This window comes from Tarenaya hassleriana, unplaced genomic scaffold (assembly GCF_000463585.1).
Source record: "Tarenaya hassleriana unplaced genomic scaffold, ASM46358v1 Cleome2, whole genome shotgun sequence".
Classification (NCBI taxonomy): Eukaryota; Viridiplantae; Streptophyta; class Magnoliopsida; order Brassicales; family Cleomaceae; genus Tarenaya; species Tarenaya hassleriana.
The window spans coordinates 2,125,816-2,148,685 of NW_010965372.1; the positions used below are offsets into that span (position 1 = coordinate 2,125,816).

General features: G+C 35.6%; 4 protein-coding genes across 4 annotated transcripts; 3 read left to right on the forward strand and 1 right to left on the reverse strand.

Moving 5' to 3' along the window:
- Positions 1 to 423: 423 nt before the first annotated feature.
- On the forward strand, positions 424 to 1,857 carry LOC104811745. Its single transcript, XM_010538560.2, has one exon. The coding sequence runs from the start codon at positions 550 to 552 to the stop codon at positions 1,513 to 1,515; it is 966 nt and encodes a 321-aa protein (XP_010536862.1). The 5' UTR covers positions 424 to 549; the 3' UTR covers positions 1,516 to 1,857.
- On the forward strand, positions 1,607 to 13,930 carry LOC104813263 (cytokinin dehydrogenase 3). Its single transcript, XM_010540832.1, is given in 8 exon segments — positions 1,607 to 1,646; positions 10,330 to 10,644; positions 10,647 to 10,862; positions 10,970 to 11,056; positions 12,501 to 12,628; positions 12,746 to 13,006; positions 13,128 to 13,396; positions 13,500 to 13,930. Coding segments are annotated over 8 exon segments (1,617 nt in total). The 3' UTR covers positions 13,801 to 13,930.
- Positions 13,931 to 17,106: 3,176 nt separating this feature from the next.
- Positions 17,107 to 18,774, forward strand: LOC104811746 (putative transcription factor bHLH041). The gene is made up of 3 exons (XM_010538561.1): positions 17,107 to 17,682; positions 17,829 to 18,191; positions 18,594 to 18,774. The coding sequence occupies exons 1-3, from the start codon at positions 17,281 to 17,283 to the stop codon at positions 18,657 to 18,659; spliced, it is 831 nt and encodes a 276-aa protein (XP_010536863.1). The 5' UTR covers positions 17,107 to 17,280; the 3' UTR covers positions 18,660 to 18,774.
- Positions 18,775 to 19,509: 735 nt separating this feature from the next.
- LOC104811747 (nucleosome assembly protein 1;3) lies at positions 19,510 to 22,693 on the reverse strand. Its single transcript, XM_010538563.2, has 12 exons — positions 22,487 to 22,693; positions 22,258 to 22,301; positions 21,952 to 22,047; positions 21,557 to 21,649; positions 21,286 to 21,373; positions 21,135 to 21,196; positions 20,855 to 21,039; positions 20,584 to 20,761; positions 20,449 to 20,492; positions 20,099 to 20,294; positions 19,966 to 19,983; positions 19,510 to 19,848 (listed from the first exon to the last, which is right to left on the reverse strand). Exons 1-12 carry the CDS (start codon positions 22,530 to 22,532, stop codon positions 19,777 to 19,779), a joined length of 1,122 nt encoding a protein of 373 aa, XP_010536865.1. The 5' UTR covers positions 22,533 to 22,693; the 3' UTR covers positions 19,510 to 19,776.
- Between the last annotated feature and the right edge of the window lie 177 nt (positions 22,694 to 22,870).

The window sequence follows — 22,870 nt, forward strand, 5'->3', positions numbered from 1 at the left end:
TAACAAAATATTGTAAAGGAGAAAACTGTAAAGTTTATCCTTTTGGATAAAGACTTGCTGAATCGGATGGGCCATAGGAAATTTACCTGAACTTTTTATCTCATTGGACAGCATGGGATTTGTTTTACAGTGATTCAGTATCATTAAATATATATAACATGAGAAATATATATATATATATATACATACACACTTGTATGTATTAGAAATGAGAATGAAGTCAAAGGTATTGACTTTAACATTACCATTAAATAATACAAGGGCTAATTGTGAAGGAGCGAAAAATTGGGAAGAAAGTGGAAATATAAAAACCACGTGCGTCTCATGTGAACGCATTAATACTAATATCTCAGACGTTTCCGCTCATCTTTCTCCTATTTAAGGGAACGAACAACCAAAATAAAACCATTTAGCAAAGACCCATTAAAATAAAAAATATATATTAAAACCAAATGCATATTAAAAAGTTAAAAACTCGACTATAAATCCCATCCATTGGTTCTCTCACCATTCACATCACCTCTCTCCCTCTCTCTCTCCCCTTCAACAATGGAGTTAGTGACGACGGTGGCGAGCTGGTTCACTCCCACAACTCTGTTCCTCCTCCTCAACCTCATGATCGGAACCCTCTTCATCGCTTCTCGTTTTGGGTCGGGTCCCAACAAGCACAACCCACCCGTGGACCCGTTCGGATCGGGTCATGCCCATCATCATCATCATCACAATCCGTTAGCCAGAGCTCCGTCGCTCATTGAACGAGTCAAGTCCATCAATTTCCACCTCTACAAGTTCCCTTCTCCGGAGACCGACCTCTTCACCACCCACCTCGACGTAACCGGGTCGGATCCTCACCCGGGCACGGTCCCGCTCGCCCGCGCTCCTTCTCTTCTGGGTCGGGTCAAGTCCATCAACCTCTCGTACTTCAAGTTCCCCCAGTACCAACCGGAAAACAATCACGCGCCGATAACCCGACACGTGGACGATAACCCGGTTGGATCGAACCGGGTTGACACGATTGACCTGTCTCAGTTCAAGATCCCAGAGTATGATGAACAGAGGATCGGACCCGGATCCGGACTTGGATCAGCGGAACCAGTTGACCCGCCACGTCTCGCTCGAGCTCCATCGCTGTTGGAGCGGGTTAAGTCCATAAACTTCTCTTCCTTCTACAGATCCGACCCGACCCACATGGAACAAGACCCGGTTCCGCCACTACGGAAGTCGGAGGACGATCACAAGCCGAGGAGGAGCAAGTCGGAGACGAAGAAGCCGGCGAAGAAGGCGCAGAAAATGACGAAGTCGGCTAGTGAGAAACACGCGGCGGAGGAGACGGCGGAGGCGGTGGAGAGGAGACGGCCGGAGACGGCGAGGTTGGAGAGATCGACGTCGTTCGGCGACGGAGAAAACAGCGTCGACGCCAAAGCCGCCGATTTCATAAACAAGTTCAAGCACCAGCTCAAGTTACAGAGGCTCGATTCCATTCTAAAGTACAAGGAGATGCTCAAAGCCAAATGATCTTTACAATTACGTATTTACCCCTCACGCCGGATCGAATTTTCCCTGCCGTGCCCCTCGCACCGGCGGGAAGCCGAACAGAGAGGTCGAAATGACGAATATCACCCTGAAAGAGAGCGTAACTGTGGAGGGTACTTTGGTCATTACGTTATTCGTTCAGTCCGCGTAGATCTTTCTTTTTTGAAGTAGTAGAAACAGAAAGTAGTTATGCCATGTCAGTGGACTGCGTGCGATATTCTTGGATCCGGAACGTAAGATTCATGCACTTCGAGTGAAAGGGTATTATGGTAAATCTGAGTTTGCTGTTCCATATATATGTGCATAATAATTTTTTTTTGGTTAGATGTGGATAATAATTCGATTTACATTATTCCTTTTTTCCCATGAAAGCAAGGATATGGGGCACATAATTATGCTTTTAATGCGAGTTATGGGCAGTAGCGGACCTAGACCAAATTCTAAGTGGGGGCAAAGTGAAATTTATCATGTGATAAAAGATGATCAATTTTATAAAGGAATTATAATTTTTAAATCAAACCAATTGGGTCCGCCCATGGTTATGGGTTTTTTCAATTATATTATACGATGCGATGCGATGCGATGCGAAAACATAAATGGGTTTATAAATATTTGAGATTCCCTTTACGACACCTGCCATTAGTTGTTTAGTTAGGATGTTATGATATATTATAATCATTTCCCCAAGTATCAGGCGGATACAAACAATTTGGATGGTCAACCGATAATAAGTATTGGGCTAACAAAGAAAAAGGTCTCGTGTACGCCATGTTGTAAGGTAGTAAAAGCAAATTTTGGCTCTAAATGATCCGTCGTCATATTAATTTTGCCATGTTTTATTAAATGGTGGGTCCAATGTTAAATAAAAAAAAAAGGTGGGGGATATATAATCGGATAGACCCAAGGTCGACTAACAAATCTTATTTAATCTGTTCTTCACGGCTCATAATTATCGTCAGCTTTATCAACTTATCCATAAGGCAAATGATGATAACTAAGAAAAATCAAGAATCCAAATAAAACCCTCCAAGCATTATTATTATTATTATTATTATTATTATTATACAAACCCAGGAGGTCAAGTTTTAACATCAATCGCGTCTCGATAAGATCCTTCGTGGTCATCTCATCGGTTCGATCGTATATTACATTCCACATATATATTCACCATTAACGTCATCTCATTGGTTACCTAACTAATTGAACCAAAAAAAAAAACAAGTCATTTTTTTTGGTGGGTGATGTTGGTGAATCTTCGTGGACTTTTAAGCCAACGAGATGTTACATTCGACACGGACTTCATTTCGATATTGCGATGACATTTGTCGATCGTGTCCAAATATCCCCAAACCAAACACAAAATTTCGATGTTCTTCTTTTATTCATCAAACTAAAAAATTATGATCCAATATTAAATGACTCAAGTTATAAGGATATAGCAAAATTCAATTCCAAGCCAAATTCGAGTTTTTATTTAGGGAGGGAGGTTCATATGAGTTTTTCCGACTTTTAAAAAATATAATTGGGTTGAAAGTTATTATAAAAAAAAACTAAGAAATTATGATAATATAATAATAATAATAATAATAATAGTGCAATTTTTGGACATCATGTTCCGGGTCATGTAGTTTCGTGGGTTACAAAATGGACCGAATATAATTGAAAATTTTAAAGCCCGATCTTAACCTATTCGATATTGGTATCACGTACTGGACTGAAGCATAAAAGCCCTATCGACTGTTCATTTTCACATAAATCGGGCCTACCTTAATCGTTGACGTCAGCCCATTAACACGTAGCAACGATCAATGAATTTTAACTAATAAACGAAACAAATAAATATGAGATTAATAAGGAGGATTATATATGCTGATTAAAGTTGAGATTAGTTCAAGGTTAAAAAAACGATTTAAAACTTAAATGCATACATTTTAATTCTCATTTTAGCTTACTTTTTTTGTTTGCATTTGATCAGGTTTTTTTTATTTGAACGTACGCAAGTTTATTTTTATCCCACTTTAATTATAGAGTTAAAAAAAAATTGCGAAACTATAAACACAACTATATATATATATATATATATATAGTGGAAGTTTCAGCATGTGGTTATTTCTGACAAAGGAAAATAGCTTTACTGAATGTGTATTGCCTTATTCTCAATCTGAAAGATTCTGCTCTTAGTATACACGTTCTCAAGTTTGAACATTTTTAACAGTTTTATGTTATTATGTACGCGTCCTCTTCGGAAAAAATCCATGGTACCAACGGCGAATCGTACCGGAATTAACCAAACCGGATAACCAAAAAAAGGTTAGGTGAGAAGTAATCGTAAGCCCGGGTCCCCCGGGGGGGGGCCTAATAAATCTTGTGGACCCCGGAGATCCACAGTTGAAAAGAGGGATGATAGATTCGGTCGTACGAATCCATATGCCGAGGAAGTACATTTCCCATCACTTCCTCCACCTTCCTCTCTCCCTCTTTGCATTTTGAATCTATTTGCTCTATGATCCATCCATGTTAAAATCGTAAAAAAAAAAACAGTTTTGTAAAAAAAAAATTAAATTCAGATTATGGATATCATATCGTGACCATGTCTCATATCTTATACGTTCTAGGCAATTTCGAAGAGAAAACAAAAGAGACAAAAGAGAGAAAACGACAAAAAGAGAAACAAAAGGGGGTAGAAATGATGAACTTTTTGGTAAACGAGTGGAATTTTATCCGAAGATGTAAAGGGTTTCTTTTCCCTCGTGGGATCGGACCCCACATCCAAGATTCCCCTAACCATGTTTAAAATCTTTGTGATTTTCTCCACTTTGATTCGGTCGAGTCGTGTAGTCAGATCTTCCCTGTCCAATTGTCCCTTCCTCTTCCGACACATCTACGTCTACATACGTAGTCACATATTATATAAATATATACACACACACACATGCGACTACGTTCATGATATGCGATAACTCGTAAATATGTGTGCATGTCTGTTGAATGGAACATGACTGTATAGTACGTACAGTTGGGTATTCGTATAATTATACAATACGTATATGCATATATCTATCTCTGAATAGTGTACACTGATCAGTCTGCATTCCATTTTTCCCACGTTTATATCACAATACCTAACTATATATGATTTCTATTTAAACCAGATAATTTAATTTCTTAAACCGACCGTTCGATATTGGTTGTGTATGCGTGTGTACATAAAATTTGCCGAAGATTTCGATTTGATACTTTGTTGGAATCTTGGAATTCACAGACTACCCGACAAGTTTCAAGATTTTCTGTATCTGTATGTACATATGATCATGTTCATTGTATCTAATATCATTTTTCATATCGATGCCTATTTTGGTGTCACTTTTTCTACACACAAAGCCCTTATTTTTTTTTCTCGTTTGGGTCAATTATATTACCTCAATTCCCATAAAGTCAATTTTTTTTTTCTTTTGGAGGATTTCTTGTAATGTCAATTCTCAGATCTTCTCGAGATTTTATTCTCATTTCCCTTCTTGGCCAGTTATTTTCCATGCAATTAGTCGTGTGTTATTTACGCCATTAAATTAAACGTTACAGAGCGACAGCTTTACCAGAGAGCAAGAAAAGATTCATCATAGATTCCATCCTGTACTGTAACGACACAAACATTAAGGTTGTCTTCCAATAATTTTAAATATGTTATAACACCACGAAATGCTTAGACACAAATCATGCATTTTCATCCGTATATATACAAACAAGCTACGTTCGCACGTGCGTACGCAGATAATATGCTCTTGTGCGCCGAGTCTTCTACTTATTTATTTTTTGTAAAAATATCGTGTAAAATATAAATAAAGTCCAATATGCTCTCGTGCATCACGCGTCGCATGTAATTTTACGTTTGACAGAATGCAAGGGCATATGGATGCGTGCGAAATGAATAGCATGTGTACGGATTGGACATGACACGTGATGAGTCTCTCCAGAGACAAACAAAAGTATGTTCAAACATATCTCATACTTCAACTCTTTTGTGGGCGTAGTTCGAACCGTACGCTGATTCGTCTATAAGTAATTCTAGATATCGAATTTGATTTTATCGAGTAAATATGGAATATGAAATGACTAAATATAACACCAAACAAACAGTATTAGCCCTAGCTAGGCCAAAGTGATCATATTATTGGACCCAACAAGACGTTACACAACCTTGTTATAATAATTCATTGTATCCCATGATTTTTTTTTCCTTAAAGCCCACAGAATCCTCATGAAACTTGACTGCACGAAGGATACGTCCGTTTGAGTAATCCATTCATTGATGCGAGTTTAATCTATATATAAAAAAAAAGCTCTGGCTGAGTTTGAACATATAATCGGTTATTATTAATGATAATTGAGTTAATTACAATAATTAAACTTAGTTTTTAATCGAAATTTTAATACTAAAGAAAATAAGTCGATTCATAGAGACACCCGAGTTTGAACTTCACACCGAGTTAACCATGATAAAAAAAAACGTAAATATATATATATATAAATTAATATAAAATATTCATCTAGAACTGTAATATATGATGATTTGAATAAATCGATTCATAAGGAGTTCCTTACAACTAAGAAACGACGGTGAATGTTGGGGACATAGAGCAAGTGGTCCCTTTGACTTGGATCCCTATGAAGATTTGCATGGATCTTCACGAGTGCCCACACCTCTCTCTTATTAGGCATCGAAAATAATGCGTTGATTATCAGATCCACATCACATTTTTCAATTAATTTTTTTTTCTCTGTCTATGTATTATATATTTGTGTATGTGGTATAATTTGGACTTGATTATATGTAATTTTCTATCGAATTGAAGTGCCACATATGTATATATATGTGTGTGTTCGCGTATAAATTTTGAAAACGACGAGGCGTTTGAAAAATATGTTGTGTACTAATCGTTTTTGGCCGGCTATGTACATTTGTTGTTGTTGTTGTAATAAATGTTGAAAATGTGGCTGTCGGACCGACTTAATTAATATATATAGAGAGTATCATTTACCTTTTCAGTAATCTATCCCACTTTTTTCATCAGTAACCTATCTCACTTTCGTTAGGTAAATAAACACCTAATTATCACTGTTTTGCCACGTGGGCCGTGGAACGCTTAGTTGTTTTCACGCTGTTTCTCTCAACATGCATTATTGTACATCAATCACATACACATATATACATATACATGTGTGTATATATATATGGTATAATAACTTAATGAGTTCCGAGTTACACGTTTTACCACCAATATATATATATATATATATATACACCCTAAATGATACTCTTTTAGAGTAGAGTAAAATCTTGAAAACCGTTTTGTTTTTAAATCTCAGTTCAAACAACTACAGTTAATTTTATTGATGGCTTGCTCGACTATATAATAATCGTCGTCACCATTCAAACCTAATTCGATATACGCATACATATAACGTGAGCTTATAATTAAATTCGATGTAGACACGCTCTCAAATGATGCCCCATTTCATCAATGTGGATGCAAATGATGAAAATTACTCAACCTACCAGCTTTGTGTGTGGATTTCTATAAGCTTTTTTCTTTAATTATCATCTAAGCATGGGTGTATATGTGTGTGTGTGTGGAGAGAGAGAGAGAGAGAGAGGCACAAGAATGTTCGTGTACTTATGTTGGCGCACATGCGTGTGAAATTGTATGATGATGATATATGAGAATATATATATATATATATATATATATTTATATATTTAAGAAAAATGAAGGCAAAAGGGTATGAATGATGATGCATGGCCGAAAGATTCCTATAAGCCTACATTTATTGGAATTAAATATCCCCCCACGAAATCATTAACCCTAATCCCTTCTTTTTCCTCCGTTCCAACTCATGCAGATATTAATTACTTTCATGTTTTCAATTTATTATGCAACAATTATTGTGGCAAAAGATAAAAAGAAAAATAAAAACAGGACATTACACGTGCGTTCGGCACAGAAATGCTGTCCGGCTGTACATCTTCTTTTTTTGTTTTCCCCTTTAATTCATTTTCAGTTTTTTTTTCCCGAATCCGTATCATTATTATCAATTGAAAAGGAATAAATCACCCAAAATGACATTATAGCTATTTGATTAGTCACATCTTGCATTCTAATGAATTATAGGAGAATAAATATAATTTTGGAATGCTAATTTGAAAACCATTATTATTAAAATTTATGTTTATAAATTTAAATTTCGATCTCAATAAACTTATTCATATTAGTTATCTTATTTGCAGCCACACCCTTCATTTCATATTATGAGTATCTTATATCAATAATATTTTTTTTCACTTTTTGAACGTGAAAATGCATATGTTTACGATGTTTGCTAGGTACGTTGGCCCTCGTGAATTTGTTTGATTACAAAAAGAAATAAATGAACATAATCTATAGGAAGATATGATGACAATAACCTTACATGTGGCAAAAGAAGCATACAAACCGAAATCTCGAGGATATTCCATGTCTCACTTTACATTGTGTTCCCACGACACAATGATTAATCATAAATCTGCTAAATTCTCGATTTATGTTAATTATATGTATAATATTATCATCGTTGACACTTTTGGATAACCAGAGCATTTTGTTACATCAAGAAAGATTTTATAGATCCTTTGTATGATTACCTAATTGTGACAAGGAAACATCCTAATTAATAAATTACAGTGTATTATATTTTATCTGTTTATTATTAAGATATTAAAAAATGCGACGTCTGAAAAAAAATCGGCAACAAAATCAAGATTTTAGAATGTTTAAATAATATAAAAACTGTTGAAAGGACTATTTTTCTATAATTCCATTATAAATCGTTCCGGGGAATGTATGTGGCACAATGACCTATGAGCGGAAAAATATATCTGGATTTGGATTAGTATAAGATCTTTTCATATAATTGCATTTTACAGTAATCTTACTATCTAGTATAAATACTTTAATTGCCTATAGCTAGTGAATATAAATAATTAAAATTGTTATAACAGTATCTATTCGAAAAAAATAATAATATCGTTTTGTCTTGTCATTCTATATATATATATAAGTTAGGTTTTCTTCCACAGGTTAAGGTTCTTGGTCTTTCTTTTCTTTTTCTTGCCCGATATTATTTGATTAATGGTCTTGTCAGACGTTAAAAACGTGAGTTACATTAAAATCGAGCAATTTTAAAAAAAATAGAAAATGAGGAAAAATCAAGTGAACAATAAATATTAGTTTAGAAGCAAAAAATAATATTTTCTAAAGATGGATTTTTTTTTCAAATCTTCTCTAATACTCACTCTAATATTAGTCATTTAATATTTTATCGTTTCTTTTTCTTCTTCTTCTTCTTCATGAGTGCAAATAGTGAAAAATAAGATTCAGTTTTAAATTTGAAAATAAATGGAAATCAATCAGGACCTTTGAGATTTTGATCCGACGGTTGGAATTAGGCTTTCTTATGAGCGATCTATATATATATATATATATATATATATTGTGATTCGCTCTTTTTCCAACTAAGCGTTGTATGCATTACAATAACGTATTAATTTCAGCATTAGCAAATAACCACAACATTAAAAAAAAAATTATCCATGCAAATATGTGAAGTTCCATAATTATATTTATAGATTAATCAACTTAAAATTTTCATTTTTTTTAATTGTAGCAGAAAAATCAGAACAATATTAGACCAGTGACCACCTAAAACCAAACGCACACGTGTCACTTTTTGGGAACAAGAATGTGACACGTGAAAATTTTGCCATGTGTCGTTCTCCTTTATTCAAAAGATGGTGCGTTTGCGAAAAAAAAAATGACGTGTGAATTTGGTGTGCAATTTTTTTTTTTTATAACCCTAGCTAGTTAGCCCGACGACATGCTGTTTAGGTAAATCTCCGGCTGGAAAAGCCTTTGTATATGGATCATATAAACTCAGAAATTACTTCCCTCCCCATCAGTCAGAAATCGAACATTCAACCTTAAAGTGAAATTATCTTCTATTCCAAATTTAACCAATTGCCCACGAGTTGGGTTTTGGTGTGCAAATTTAAAGGCTATTACATAATTATTTTTATTTGTACCGAGTAAAAAGATATAGTAATTGATATGAGCTGAAACATACATGCATACATACAAATATACATATGTATATATATATATATATATATATATATATGTGTGGTTAAGTTTCTGTCGCTGTAGCTGTGTGACTATTCAATACTTGTACATCGTATGCGTTATTGTTACATTAATATTGTCGAATGTTAGCTTTGTATTATTTCATGGACAATATTGATACGAAATAATGGATTTTAATTAAAAAATCTAGCAATGGTATGGTTTTCGTGAGCGTGGTCCGTGCAACCCCGAAATCTAACTATTTTTCTAAGATTCACACGTGACAAGATTTTCGGTGGATTTTTTTGTAAATAATAAAATTTATTGACGTCGAATATTGCTCGATTTGCTTTTACTAAAGTCTTCGGCAATCTGTGTTTCAAAATAATTTCTACAAATAATTATCAAAATAAATCGAAATATATATTCAAAATATAAACGCGTTGATCTGCATATTTACACATCTGTAAATGTGCGGTTATATATATATATATATATGTATATAACACCTGCATCGACCATGTGCTTGTCTATATATATATACATCTTGCAGGAGACTCCGTTCCACATTTCTCTCTCGTTCGTTCCCGAATAAACATTTTATTTTAAAAAAATATATTGAAATTCGCACGGGGCCATACCGTAGCCAAACCGAATCCTACAAGGCTTACGTTTCTCGCATCGCTAATATTCATCGCAACTCTTTTTACTCCGATAACTGGCAACACCTTACCATCATCATCACCATCGTCGTCACAGCCGTGGAACATCCTATCCGGCGATAACCTCGCCGGGAAACTAACAACCGACGCCTCCGCCGTCGAGTCCGTCGCTATGGACTTCGGCGGCACCACCAAGATATTCCCCGCCGCCGTACTCAACCCTTCCTCCGCCGCCGACATCGCGGCGCTCGTGAAAAGCTCATACGACTCTCCGGTGCCTTTCTCAATCGCGGCTCGAGGCATAATCTAGCGGCGGCCGACGGCGGTGTCGTCGTCAACATGCGGCCGTTGAGGAGAGAACTCCGACGGGGAGACGGATTCCACCTACGGATCTCGCCGGAGGGATCTTACGCCGACGTGGGCGGCGAGTGGCTTTGGATCGAGGTGTTGAACGCCACGTTGGAGTTTGGGTGGTCGCCGGTTTCTTGGACAGATTATTTGTATTTGACGGTCGGAGGTAATATATCGGATATACCGATCGTAAATTACATTTCTAATATATGAATATATATATATATATATATATATTATAATGTTAAATAATTTTTTTTGTTTGTTTTTCAGGGACGTTATCCAGCGGTGGGATAAGTGGGCAATCGTTTCGGCACGGTCCACAGATCAGCAATGTTGTCGAAATGGATGTCATAACCGGTACGTACGATGATGTTCTTGTTCTATTTCGTACGTTTCTTGATTTTTTTTAAAAACTATTTATTTTGTTGTTCTCGTATATATTATGATGGATTCTATAACTTCTCGTTGTCGTAAATTTTATTGGTCAACTCATCAACCAAAGATTTTCGCTGGTTTTGAAATTTTTGGAATGGATACAAAAATGGTGGTTGAGAAGTGCATTAATATAATGCAGCAATCTATCGTTTCCCCCCCCCCCCTCATATTATATCAATATTTTTAAGAAAATATAACTATATAATATTAAAGTTTAAAACTGGTTATATATCTATAGTATATTAGTATAGGTGTGTGTATGTAGAAACGCAAATCTAAAACGATGTTTTGATTTTCAAACAAAAAAAACAAAGATAAAGGTCGATTGACATTTACGTACTTTCCATAAAACTTTCCATAAAACTTGTTGTATTATTATTATTCCATATCGCAACTTTAAATAGAAAAAGGAACATCATGAAACAAATCAAATAACAACAAAGCGTAACAAGCTCCACGTGTCCGAGATTTACTCTTTGACCAAGATTTCTCAAACTCGTAGCCACTCCCAACTGAAAATCCGAAACACGATCCGAAACACGACCTTACTTTTGAACGAGTCTCTTCCCTCTTTTTTTTCAGACAAGATTAACTCCAACAGTGTATATGTATGTGTGCGTATTTTCGAATGTTTCCTAATTTAACATGGTGTCTTTCATTAAAAAAAAAACATGGTGTCAAAGCTTTACGAAATCAATTTAAGGCCGTTGCGTTGCGTTGGAAAGTAGCGGAGTTTCTTCTATTTTCAGGCATCTTTGTTATTCGTGTTCAATTGCAAAATATAGAACTGTATTCAATAATTGTTTCATTTGCATAAAAATCCTATAATCTGCGAATAACCGTAAGCATGGTCTAAAAATGTCATAAAATAAACGTGTCTATAAGATTTTTGGTCGTCAAGAATCAAGGTTTAAAGATTTCGTAAACCAAAGTCTTTAATGCGTTGCTTCGTTGCAATTTAAAAACTGGAAAATCTACAGAGAATGGGGCCCAGATGCATGATTTTCATGCAGTTTATGCATATGGACAAAAAAAAAATGGTTGCAATCAGATGTAATGGAATTAAGTAACAGTCCATTTGTTTTTCAACCATATCTCCGTGTTGTCCACATTTAATGAAAATTACTTTTGTCTCCAACGATATATGCCTTTTTATTCCCTTGTCTTCACGTCAAGTAACTTGCACAGCAAGACTTTCGGTTCAATTGTTTGGTTATTCCCATGACACAATTTAATCCCAAATAACACCTTTTTTTAACCTAATCTCAAAATCCATATAATCACAACAAATTGATATGCTATATGATTACGATCATATTCTTTTGTTAATACAATATTTATTTCTTTTCGGAATAATTAATTATAGGAAAGGGAGAGACGGTGACATGTTCCAAAGACAGGAACTCAGATCTGTTCTATGCCGTGTTGGGAGGTTTGGGTCAGTTTGGTATCATAACAAGAGCCAGAATCCATCTGCGTCCGGCTCCTAAGAGAGTACGGTCATTTCCCGTCACAGAAATTATATTTTCGATATATATATATATATATATGTATGATGAAACATTGATCGGTTTTCTAACCAATGGATTATGATTTGGGTTGGCGTTGCAGGTGAAATGGCTGAGATTTCTGTACAACGATTTCTCCAAATTCACGAGAGATCAAGAAAGTTTGATATCAGAAACCAACGGCCCCGATTTCTTGGAAGGATTGCTCATGACGCACCACGGCTCGCCGGATAACTGGAGATCGACGTATTTTCCACCGTCCGATCACTCGAGGATCATCTCAATGGTCAAGAGACACCGTGTCATCTATTGCCTCGAAGTCGTCAAATACTACGACCAAACCTCTCAACACACCATCGACGAGGTCTGTATAATATTATACGTACACCGATATGTGTTTGGTGTGGATGTCATATAAATATGTTGTCATATTAAATAAATATGCATGCGTAATTAATAAAATGTTTTTCATCTTTTTTTTGCAGGAGATAGAAGAGTTGACGGAGGGTTTGAAGTATGTGAGAGGGTACATGTACGAGAAAGATGTAACGTATACGGAGTTCTTGAACCGGGTTCGGTCGGGAGAGTTGAGATTGAGATCGGAAGGACAATGGGACAATCCTCATCCTTGGCTTAACCTTTTCGTACCCAAATCTCACATTTCTCGTTTCGATCTTCGAGTTTTTAGGGACATCGTCCTTAGAAATAATATCACCACCGGTCCGGTCCTCGTTTATCCCATGAACAGGAACAAGTAGGTCTATCTATTTATTGAAACATTTTTCCATTTTAGGTCATCCATTTAGCGTTGGAATAACACACAAAATATCTAAATTGGATTTTTTTTTTTTTTGCAGATGGAACGATAAGATGTCAACGGTCGTACCGGAAGAAGATATATTCTACACAATCGGGTTTCTACATTCCGCACGAGACGACGATTTGGGAGCGTACGAAGAGCAGAATATGGAGATATTGGAATCGTGTGAGGATGACGGGATCAAAGCCATTCAGTATCTGCCACATCACGCGTCGTCGGAGGGGTGGAGTCGTCATTTTGGACCGAAGTGGAGTGTTTTCATCGAGAGAAAAAACAGATATGATCCGAGGATGATATTATCTCCGGGACACAACATATTTCTGCGAAATTCAAGTTAGACTATATATATATCAATGCATTCACTAGCTTAATTGACGACATCTTGCGTCGGGTTCGAGCGTTATGATATTTTGTTCACGTGATTAAATTTCATGACTTGACAAACAAATAAATTATCTATCACGGCTATGGATCAAACAGTTTTTTAATTTTTAATCGAAAATTCATCGGCTTTCGACTCAACTATATCTTCTAAAGAAGAGTGTAAACCCAAATGAATACTTGAATATAGGTTGGAAATGAGATTTGATTCAGACTTTACCAGTTGAATCATCTAATTTTGGATATAGATCAAACAGGTTAGCGTATTTTTCTTATATAGATTCGTTATGTTAGGGTGAACAATTTTTAATTTGCGTTAGTGTATAAGCATATCAACAAGTAAGGAATTTAGAAAACATGACATGAAGAAAACTATCGTCATTGATTACTCATATCATTAGTACGTCCACGTGTATTTAACGTGTAAATACTCCATACGTATAGCTTCTTTTCTGTATTATTTCAACGTATAGTTGTACGTAAATTTTAAGTTTTAAGGTGGTAGACATTAAAATCATGATGTTAGAGTGGACATTACTTTTAATATAAAGTAGTCATAAAGGTGACCAAGGTTATAATTGTTGATAGTTTTCATCTTTAGTTTCTGGGTTTTAACTTTTATAATATTTGTAAATCCAAAAAATGAAGTTTTTGGTTTTTAATTGATTTTTTCAATTAAAAAAAGCATTTTAGAAAAAATCAAATTAATTTAAAAAACTCTAAAAACCCTTTTCTATTCGTGGCCTGAACCTTTATATTTAAACTTATAAAACGACAATGGATCACTCATATGCGTAACGAAATGGTTATATATCTTATATAGAAAGTATGTTCTAACGTTATATTATACTATATTATATCATATCTGCATAAAACTAAACAAAATTACATACTAAACGTCTAAAATTGACCTTTAATTTTTCTGTATCATGGAGACAGTTTATCCGTTTAAGGACGAAAAATAAGGGCAAGTGAAATATATAGTAAAGTAATAACGATCCTTCTATTATTCCATACCCTAGAAACAGGAAATTCCGTCGGTATTCTGCAATTCCTTGTAGATAAATAAATATTTAATAAAAAGAAAGAAAATAACATAATGTATATATTTGGACTCACCCTTTTTTTTTTTTGTGGGAAAAAGAAACTGAGATGAACGGCGAAGCAGTTTACGTGGGACCAAAAAGGACGACAAAGAATATGAAGAAAATCAAAGACATAATTAGAGCGAGAGAGTGTAATAATACGAAGGCAAATGACATTATTAGAGATTTAAAAAGCAGTCTGAACATGAAAATATATCTTTAAGCAGACAATTAGTTATAAAATAATTATGTCTGAGAATGTCCCAAGCCCTTTTGTCACAGCCTGCGGGAAACAAGGAGACATCAACATTTCCTGCCTCCTCTGTTTTTTTTTTTATTTAATTAAAAATTGGAAATTATATTTTAAAGAGGATTTTGTGTGTGTTTGTGTGTACTTTAAAGATCTTTGTCGAAATCCAGGCATTATTGGTTGGAATCAAAATTTATTTAATCGTTTTTTAAGGGTTAAGAAATTAGTGTTTTGTGGGTTATGATGCTTTTGATAAATTATTGCCAAATCCTTTTGTATTTGTTTATTTTTATAACCGTAATTTACACCTAAGAGCGCAGTCGGAATTTTTAATCTTTCACTAATTATTACATATATATGTATATATTTCATATCTTAATTAATAATAAAATCAGACGAAGTGGTTAAGTCAACATTTGTGTCTCGTTCAATTAAGTTCTATTTCAATTATGTATAATATTTTGTGAATTTATATTATACAAATTCATTTAATTCGGATTTAAAAGCTCAATAAAAACAAACGGCGTGAAAAGTGGAGGCATGGTAAAAGCTAAAAGCGTTGTAACGCTAAGGAAGCTCCTAAATTCCTATATATTTTTTTTATATTATTGTTGCAAAGAATATTCTATTATATTCATGGGATAATGCAGAAAATAAATAAATATTAAGTGAAAAACTTTGGATATAGTAAAGATTGGTGTTGGTGATGACACCTTCCATCATTACATAACAAAGTAAAAAGGTTTACCACCCACGATGACAATGATGAGATTCTCAACTATATTTTTTGCTTCTTCTTTTTTATTTCTTTTTTATATATATTTTAGGGTTGAGTGGTAGTAGTTTTTATTTTAGATTTTTTGCTTTATTTCTTTGTTTTTGATTTTTATCTTTTGGTTTTTGGTTTTTATAATATCTGTAAATTCAGAGAAATATAACTTTTGGTTTTTAATTATTTTTTTACTAAAATATTTTTCCAAGTTTTTAAGAAAACCAAATTTACAAAAACTTAATTGTCAAATTTTTTTTGTTTTAAAATTTTTAAAACTTCAAAAACCTCTACAATTCAATCCCTAAATTGTAATCGATTGAATTTATGAGAGGCCTTTTTTTCATCATTGTATAGATTCGGAAAAGCCCGTAGGCATATAAAATATATATAAATATTAAACCCAAGAGAAAGGGGAAAATGTCAGCGGATGGGCTTCTTTTTATGGGCCCAATACCTATCCTCATCCGAAACTATAAAGCCCAAGAGTCTACATATCCAACTACTTGCCGTTCTTAGGGCACTAAAACGCTCTCCCCCAGGACTGAATGTCACGATGTTCCTTCTTGGAAACGTAAAACGACAACAGGCAAACTGCAGCAAATGCCTCGCAATCAAGCAGGCAGCTGGCACTTCCTAATTTCAACTTGGGAAAAGAAAGCGAAAAATATTTTTAAATGTATAAAAAGGCAAAGAAAATTTATCCCAAATTCAATATGCATAATTATATATATACACGTATAATATAAACACATGAAGAATTACATGATTGGTTCAGATTTGATTCATATAAATATGCATATAAACACATGAACAAAATTACATGATGATTGGTTCAGATTTGATTCATATAAACATGTATATAAACACATTAACAAAATTACATGATTGGTTCATATTTGATTCGTCAAAAGTCAAAGGGCACGAGAAGACCAAGTCGATGGTATTGTCAACAGTTTTGATTATATTAGCCAGCAAATAAAAATAACCACAAATTGTAAATAAAAAAAGAGTTATATATATATATATATATATATAATGTTAAGTAGTTAAGTTGATTGAAAAGGTTTTATATTTGATATTAATTAAATACCATTCATGTCTCTGTATATATAAACTATGCATTGGTAACTCGTCCGTCCCTCGTTCCAGACAGGTTCCTTGGAACACTTTCGAAAGACAGTCTCCGATCCATTCAGAGTCTCTACGGCCTCCTCCCTCAGATCACTCGATCGTCCCAGTACATCGGGATTTTCCGCTCTTATTCCCCGTTACCGTTAACCCTTCTACCGGCGTTTTGACGGAAACCGTTAAGCCTCCGTTCACAACGAGGATGATCCACGAGGGGCAACAGTCATCGCTTCTCGCGATACGCCAAAGGGAAGAGGAGGCGATGACGCGTGCCATTCTCGCGGTGTTAACGGCGCCGTCAAATGTTCTGTCGACGTCAACGTCTTCTTCTCCGAAGAAGGTTATCCCGAGGGCAAGTGCGTTCAAGAGGTACTCCACCGGCGTTAGCGTTAGCGGTGCGTCGAGATTGAGGAAGCAGATTAATATGACGAAAAGGGCGATCGCGTTTTATCGTGGGCTTGACGTTATAAGGCGAGAGCGTTTGGATATGGGGGGCAGTCCAACCGCGACACAGTTGCATCACATGATAACGGAGAGGAAACGCCGTGAGAAACTCAACGAGAGCTTCCAAGCCTTGAGACTTCTCCTTCCTCCGACTACTAAGGTATCTCTTCCATTGATCGGCTTATCTTAAAAAATATATGTATAATATATATATTTACACACACACACACACGTGTATATATTGTTCAAGACAAGAGACGATAATGTCAGAGTTCCTGACAAAGATCTTCGTTGTACGATGACCAGAAAGACAAAGCCTCACTGCTAGAAGGCGCGAGAGAACAAATAACTCGTCTTCAATCAGAGGTTTCGAGGCTTAAGGAGAGAAATCGAGAGCTTGGGGCGGAATTCGTGGGAGAAAGAGAGATGGAAAGTCTCGGAAAAGGTCAGAGATTGACCGTTGGGATCAAAAGAAGAGAGAAGACTGCGGGATTAAGAGTGGTTGTGAGAGGAGAAAATGTTAGCGTTGATGATTTGATCATAAGATTGATAGAGTTCTTGAAGCGTGTAAGCAATGTGAGCTTAGTTTCCATTGAAGCTCGAACTCTAACTCAAGAAGGTGGCGATTCATCTCCTCTTCTGCTTCTGAGCTTAGGGCTCATGATTGAGGTCAGTAATTCACATTAATGGACCGACAATCTTTTTTTTTTTTGCTTCACCAATGTGATGAATAATTACATAATCCATGCGATTAGATTTTTTTTTTCCTGATGGGTTTTGTGGATTAGTTGAGATTACATAAAATATTGGAAACTTTTGGTCTTCAAAAGACGTAGTCAAAGTATATATCGAATTATGATTAATTTAAATGGCATATAGTAAAACTCTGGAGACAAGTTGTTAATATTATAACGAAGTTAGGAAAAATCTCTAATATAAATCATTTACAGATTGTAAAAAGGATAAAAAAAGATATAAATCATTCGTTGATTAGATATTTAAGAGCAGTAAATACTTTTACAGTCGCAGAAATTTATTAAGTAAAGGTTTGATATGAAATGTTCTTTGCAGGGAGAATGGGACGAATCGGCCTTACAGGAAGCCGTCAGAAGAGTGATTGCTGACGTGGCTGACTGACAAGTTTGATTATTTCCTAACCAAATAACATAAAGTTTAATGTTAGTTTTTTGTTACCTTCCACGGTTAATATAATGCGCGTTGCGCGGTCGGTAAATATTAATTTTAAAATAAAACATGGTTATCGTTTTCTCGGTGTTTCAGCCGTTGATTACCATTTCTCGGATCAATCTCAGCCGTTGAGTTTTATTATATGTATAAATAAATAAAAAATATTGTCCATACATTCCCATTGGTTCTATTTTTACGTGGATGAGTTTATTGGACGCCAAAATTGACACTTACCTTTTTTTTTTTTGTTAAACGAGAATCAGAAGATGACTTTTTCTCTTGAAGAGAAGAAATAAATGAAGATATATTGATGGCTGGCATTGATTGATGGTCTACCATTTGAAGACTGACTTTTCAACACATTAAAAACATCATTGATTGAAACATCAAAAGAGGTTCCCTTTCCAATGCCAAAACCTTTGTGATTAGAGTTCACTGATTAATCACTTGTAGAACTGTCAAACAAGAATATGATCATGGAGACTTAGAGGTTCATGTGTTTCCTTTGTTGGGTGAAAGGGGAACATAGCATAGCATGCACCTAAGCACAATTTATTCCGTACACAAATGGGTTCATTCACGTTGCCGGGAATTTTTTTTTATAAAAAAAAGCCCATTGATGCAAATGAATTGATCATTTGTAAACATTCAACACTATTGCTCTTCAGAATTTACCATCAATGGTCCCACAAAAAGATATAGCAGACAAAAGTGTTAGATTTCCTCAAGGATGGGAAGGGTGGGTACTTGAATGGACGAACAAGTTTTATTTGCCTTTGGGGTTTTGACAACATTGAAATGAAGTAAAAAACTCGCAGGAATCCCAGAAACAAATGGAAAGAGGATGATGGATAAAACACCAATCAGACTTTACTCTCATTGTATAAAGTTCAAAAGAAGCAAACACAAAGGAAGAAACTCTGGGTGAAATCACAAAAACTATGACAGCACACATGATGACATATCATATAAGAGCAAACAAGGGATTCTATGGCGAGACCGATTCAATCGAAAGCAAAACTGCCAACCCGGCTTTGACTCGGGGGGAAACCATTAGTTCGGTACCTTACTGCTGCTTGCATTCAGGAGGTCTCTCGCCCTGTTGCTGCCCATCACCCAGCTGAGGTCTCCCTCCCTTCTGCACTCCATCCAAATTCACTCTCATCATCTTTAACATAGATTTCCACTTGTATTATATAGCTTTTTTTATATATAAAAAAAATCGAATTTAGCTCTGAAAAAGTTGGTTTCATACCTTGTGGCCAACTGATGGCTGCAAAAATATTTAAACCAAATTTCACAGGATTAAAATCTTAAAATTTTAGAAAGGCAAAACTATAACGAAAAAGCACCAGGAGGAAACAAGGCAGGATGGGAAAAAATAAAACCTTTCTTTTGGTCTTGGTTTCTTCTTCTTCCTCATCTTCATCTTCATCTTCATCTTCTTCTTCATCCTCGTCCTCTTCAATATCATCGTCCTCATCCTCATCCTCGTCATCATCTATTTCAAACTCCTCTCCCTGCATAGCCTCGCCAGTAAACCATGAGACAGCATGGGGGATAATCTTGTCCCGGATTGTAGATCTGCATGAAGCAAGGAATCACATAAACAAATGTTCTGAAATCCTGACCATAAAACTACATAGAGGTGTGTAGAACTCATTTTTTTTTACAAGCATTTGGTAAAAGAAAAAATAATAATAACTCAACAAAAGAGAAAGTTCAGGAGAAGACAAACCCAATGTCATAATCCTGTTCCATCAGATTTTGAAGTTCTTCAGCCTGCATTAAGAACGGGGAGCATAATAATCGCTTAGTTAAGATAAATATATAATTGGAGTAATTAGTTCTATGAGACCAAATGTTATCTTACTCTGTCCTCATCAATGTCTTCATCTTCATCAGGAACTTGGGGAGGATTGAAGAAGTTGAAGAAGCTTTCACAATCTTCAGTTTTGGTGATTGGCTTGGCATTCTTTGCACCTTTCTTAGGCTTCTTCTTAAGAATCTTCTGAGTCAAGCACTTGCCGGGATACCAATCAATCTCTGTCCTGCAAGGGAGGACAACAATGAGATTAGTTTCGGAAAGTGAAGAAAAAATTATGCGGTTTATTCAACAGTCACGGGACAGGATCATCAGTTACCCAGTAGCCTTCTCGAGGAGAGGTTCATCTTCATCAATCATGTGATATGCCTTTGTCAAAACAGTGTTTTTGAAGTAAGGATTTGGGTCAAAGAAAAATTCAAGTTTGAATCCCTTTGGTTCTTCGACTCTGCACCACTTAATATCTTTGAGATATTTGAGAGCCCCTTCATCACGCTCCGTGATCTGATATCAAAGGAAATCACAATTGTGATCATTTTGCATGTTACCCTATAGTGGCCCATTCTCAAATACCCAAAGTAGTGAGTACATTGTCTAACCTCCTCCGAAATAACATCACTATTTTTCAGGGCAGTCAACCAGAAATTTGGGACTCCTTTCTCTGCATTATATAGCGATGAAACGGGTTAAAAACATAATTTAAAGAAAGATTAAAACCCAATAGAGAAGGCTTTGTTTCCATGCGATCACCTTCTGCGGTCTTTTCTTCCCCCTGTTCTGTCTTCACATCCTCTGGAGCCCCCTCAACTTCAATAACTCCATTCACAATCTCATAACGCTGAGCAAGTAAGATATACGACATCATTTGAAACATGTACAGACAACTCAGTGCAAATGCAGGGGATTAAGCGAGATTTTGAAACAATGTGAGATTTAATTAGATCGATGCAATAAAGCATTTAAGAAACTAATGACCTGCAAAATCGGGTGCAATATAACTTGGTTTCAAGCCACTAATTACCTTAGAATACAAAGGCTGATATAATTTCTGATACTTGGCTTCTAGGGCAGCTCTCTCCTCACGGAATTTGGCCTCCAGTTCATCATGTTGGCCCTGCAAACAGGAAATTATTTTTTTTTTTAAAAGAACAAACTAATTTCCCATGCTCGGCAATCTCTTGTTGGCCACCCTATGGCCTATGAGTATTATCTCATAATTTCAAAAAGGTTGCACCAAAAACTACAGTACTCGCAATTTGTGCAAGAAAACGTACAAGGGCTGTTAAGTATTCAAATTCAGATTCACACGGCACTAACTCAATTCAAACCTACCCGTATAAGAATACAGGATAAAAAGAATATACAATACATGATGAACCTCTAATTCAAAGAGTTATGAATAAAATTCTCCCTAACCTGTATCTCCCTGAGGACCTCGACACGTCTTCTGATTTTAGGATGCAGATTCTCAAGCAAATCCGAATGCTGCCCAGCCAGATTCTCCAACTTGCTCTGCGAACAACATATAAACAGTTTCACGACATTTTCCAGGGAAGCCATAAACTATCAAGCCGTTGGTTGATGAGGAAATGCGATTGAAACCAAAACGCGGAATGCTCAAACAAATAAATCGAAGGCCAAATCTTCTTCTAACAAATGAAAAATTAATAGCACGATGGAAATGCTTGCAGACAAAGCGTCGAGTGACAGAGAGCAACTCACCTTGAGAGCGTTCACGAGGCCTGCCCGATCCTCATCTTTGAGAGCTGCGAACAAATCCAAATCAAAAGAGCGAAGATAAACACTCCTAAGTCGGAAAATGCAATTAAGTATTGATTAAGAACATTCCACCAAAAAAGTATTGATTAAGAAACAAAACACTACTTGATTAGCAACTCAGACAAAGCAAACGCTAAACCGGAGTTAACGAAAAGGCATCGGAAAACATTACCGGCGGTGAGATCGGCGACACTGAAGTTGTCCTTGTCGTTGCTCATCCTTTGAGGATGGATCGAGAGATCAAAATGAAGAAGATTTCGAGAAGAAATCAAAAGGGGTGTGTCGAGAAAGTAGAGAGATTGTGAGAGGAGACGAGGGTTTTTGGGAGGCGACTACACAGAAAACGTGTGTTCCCTTAAATCTCTCTCTCTCGGGAAACCTAACAACCGCCGTTTTAAAGTCCCCTCGGCGGCAGTAACTTCTTTAAAAAACTAATTTCAAAATGATTAAGATAATGGACCCCAATGTAAATTATATTCAATTCGAAAATTCAAATATCGGTAAGTTTTTGTGTTATGATAACATGCTAATGTATGCATTTACGGTTCATATCTTT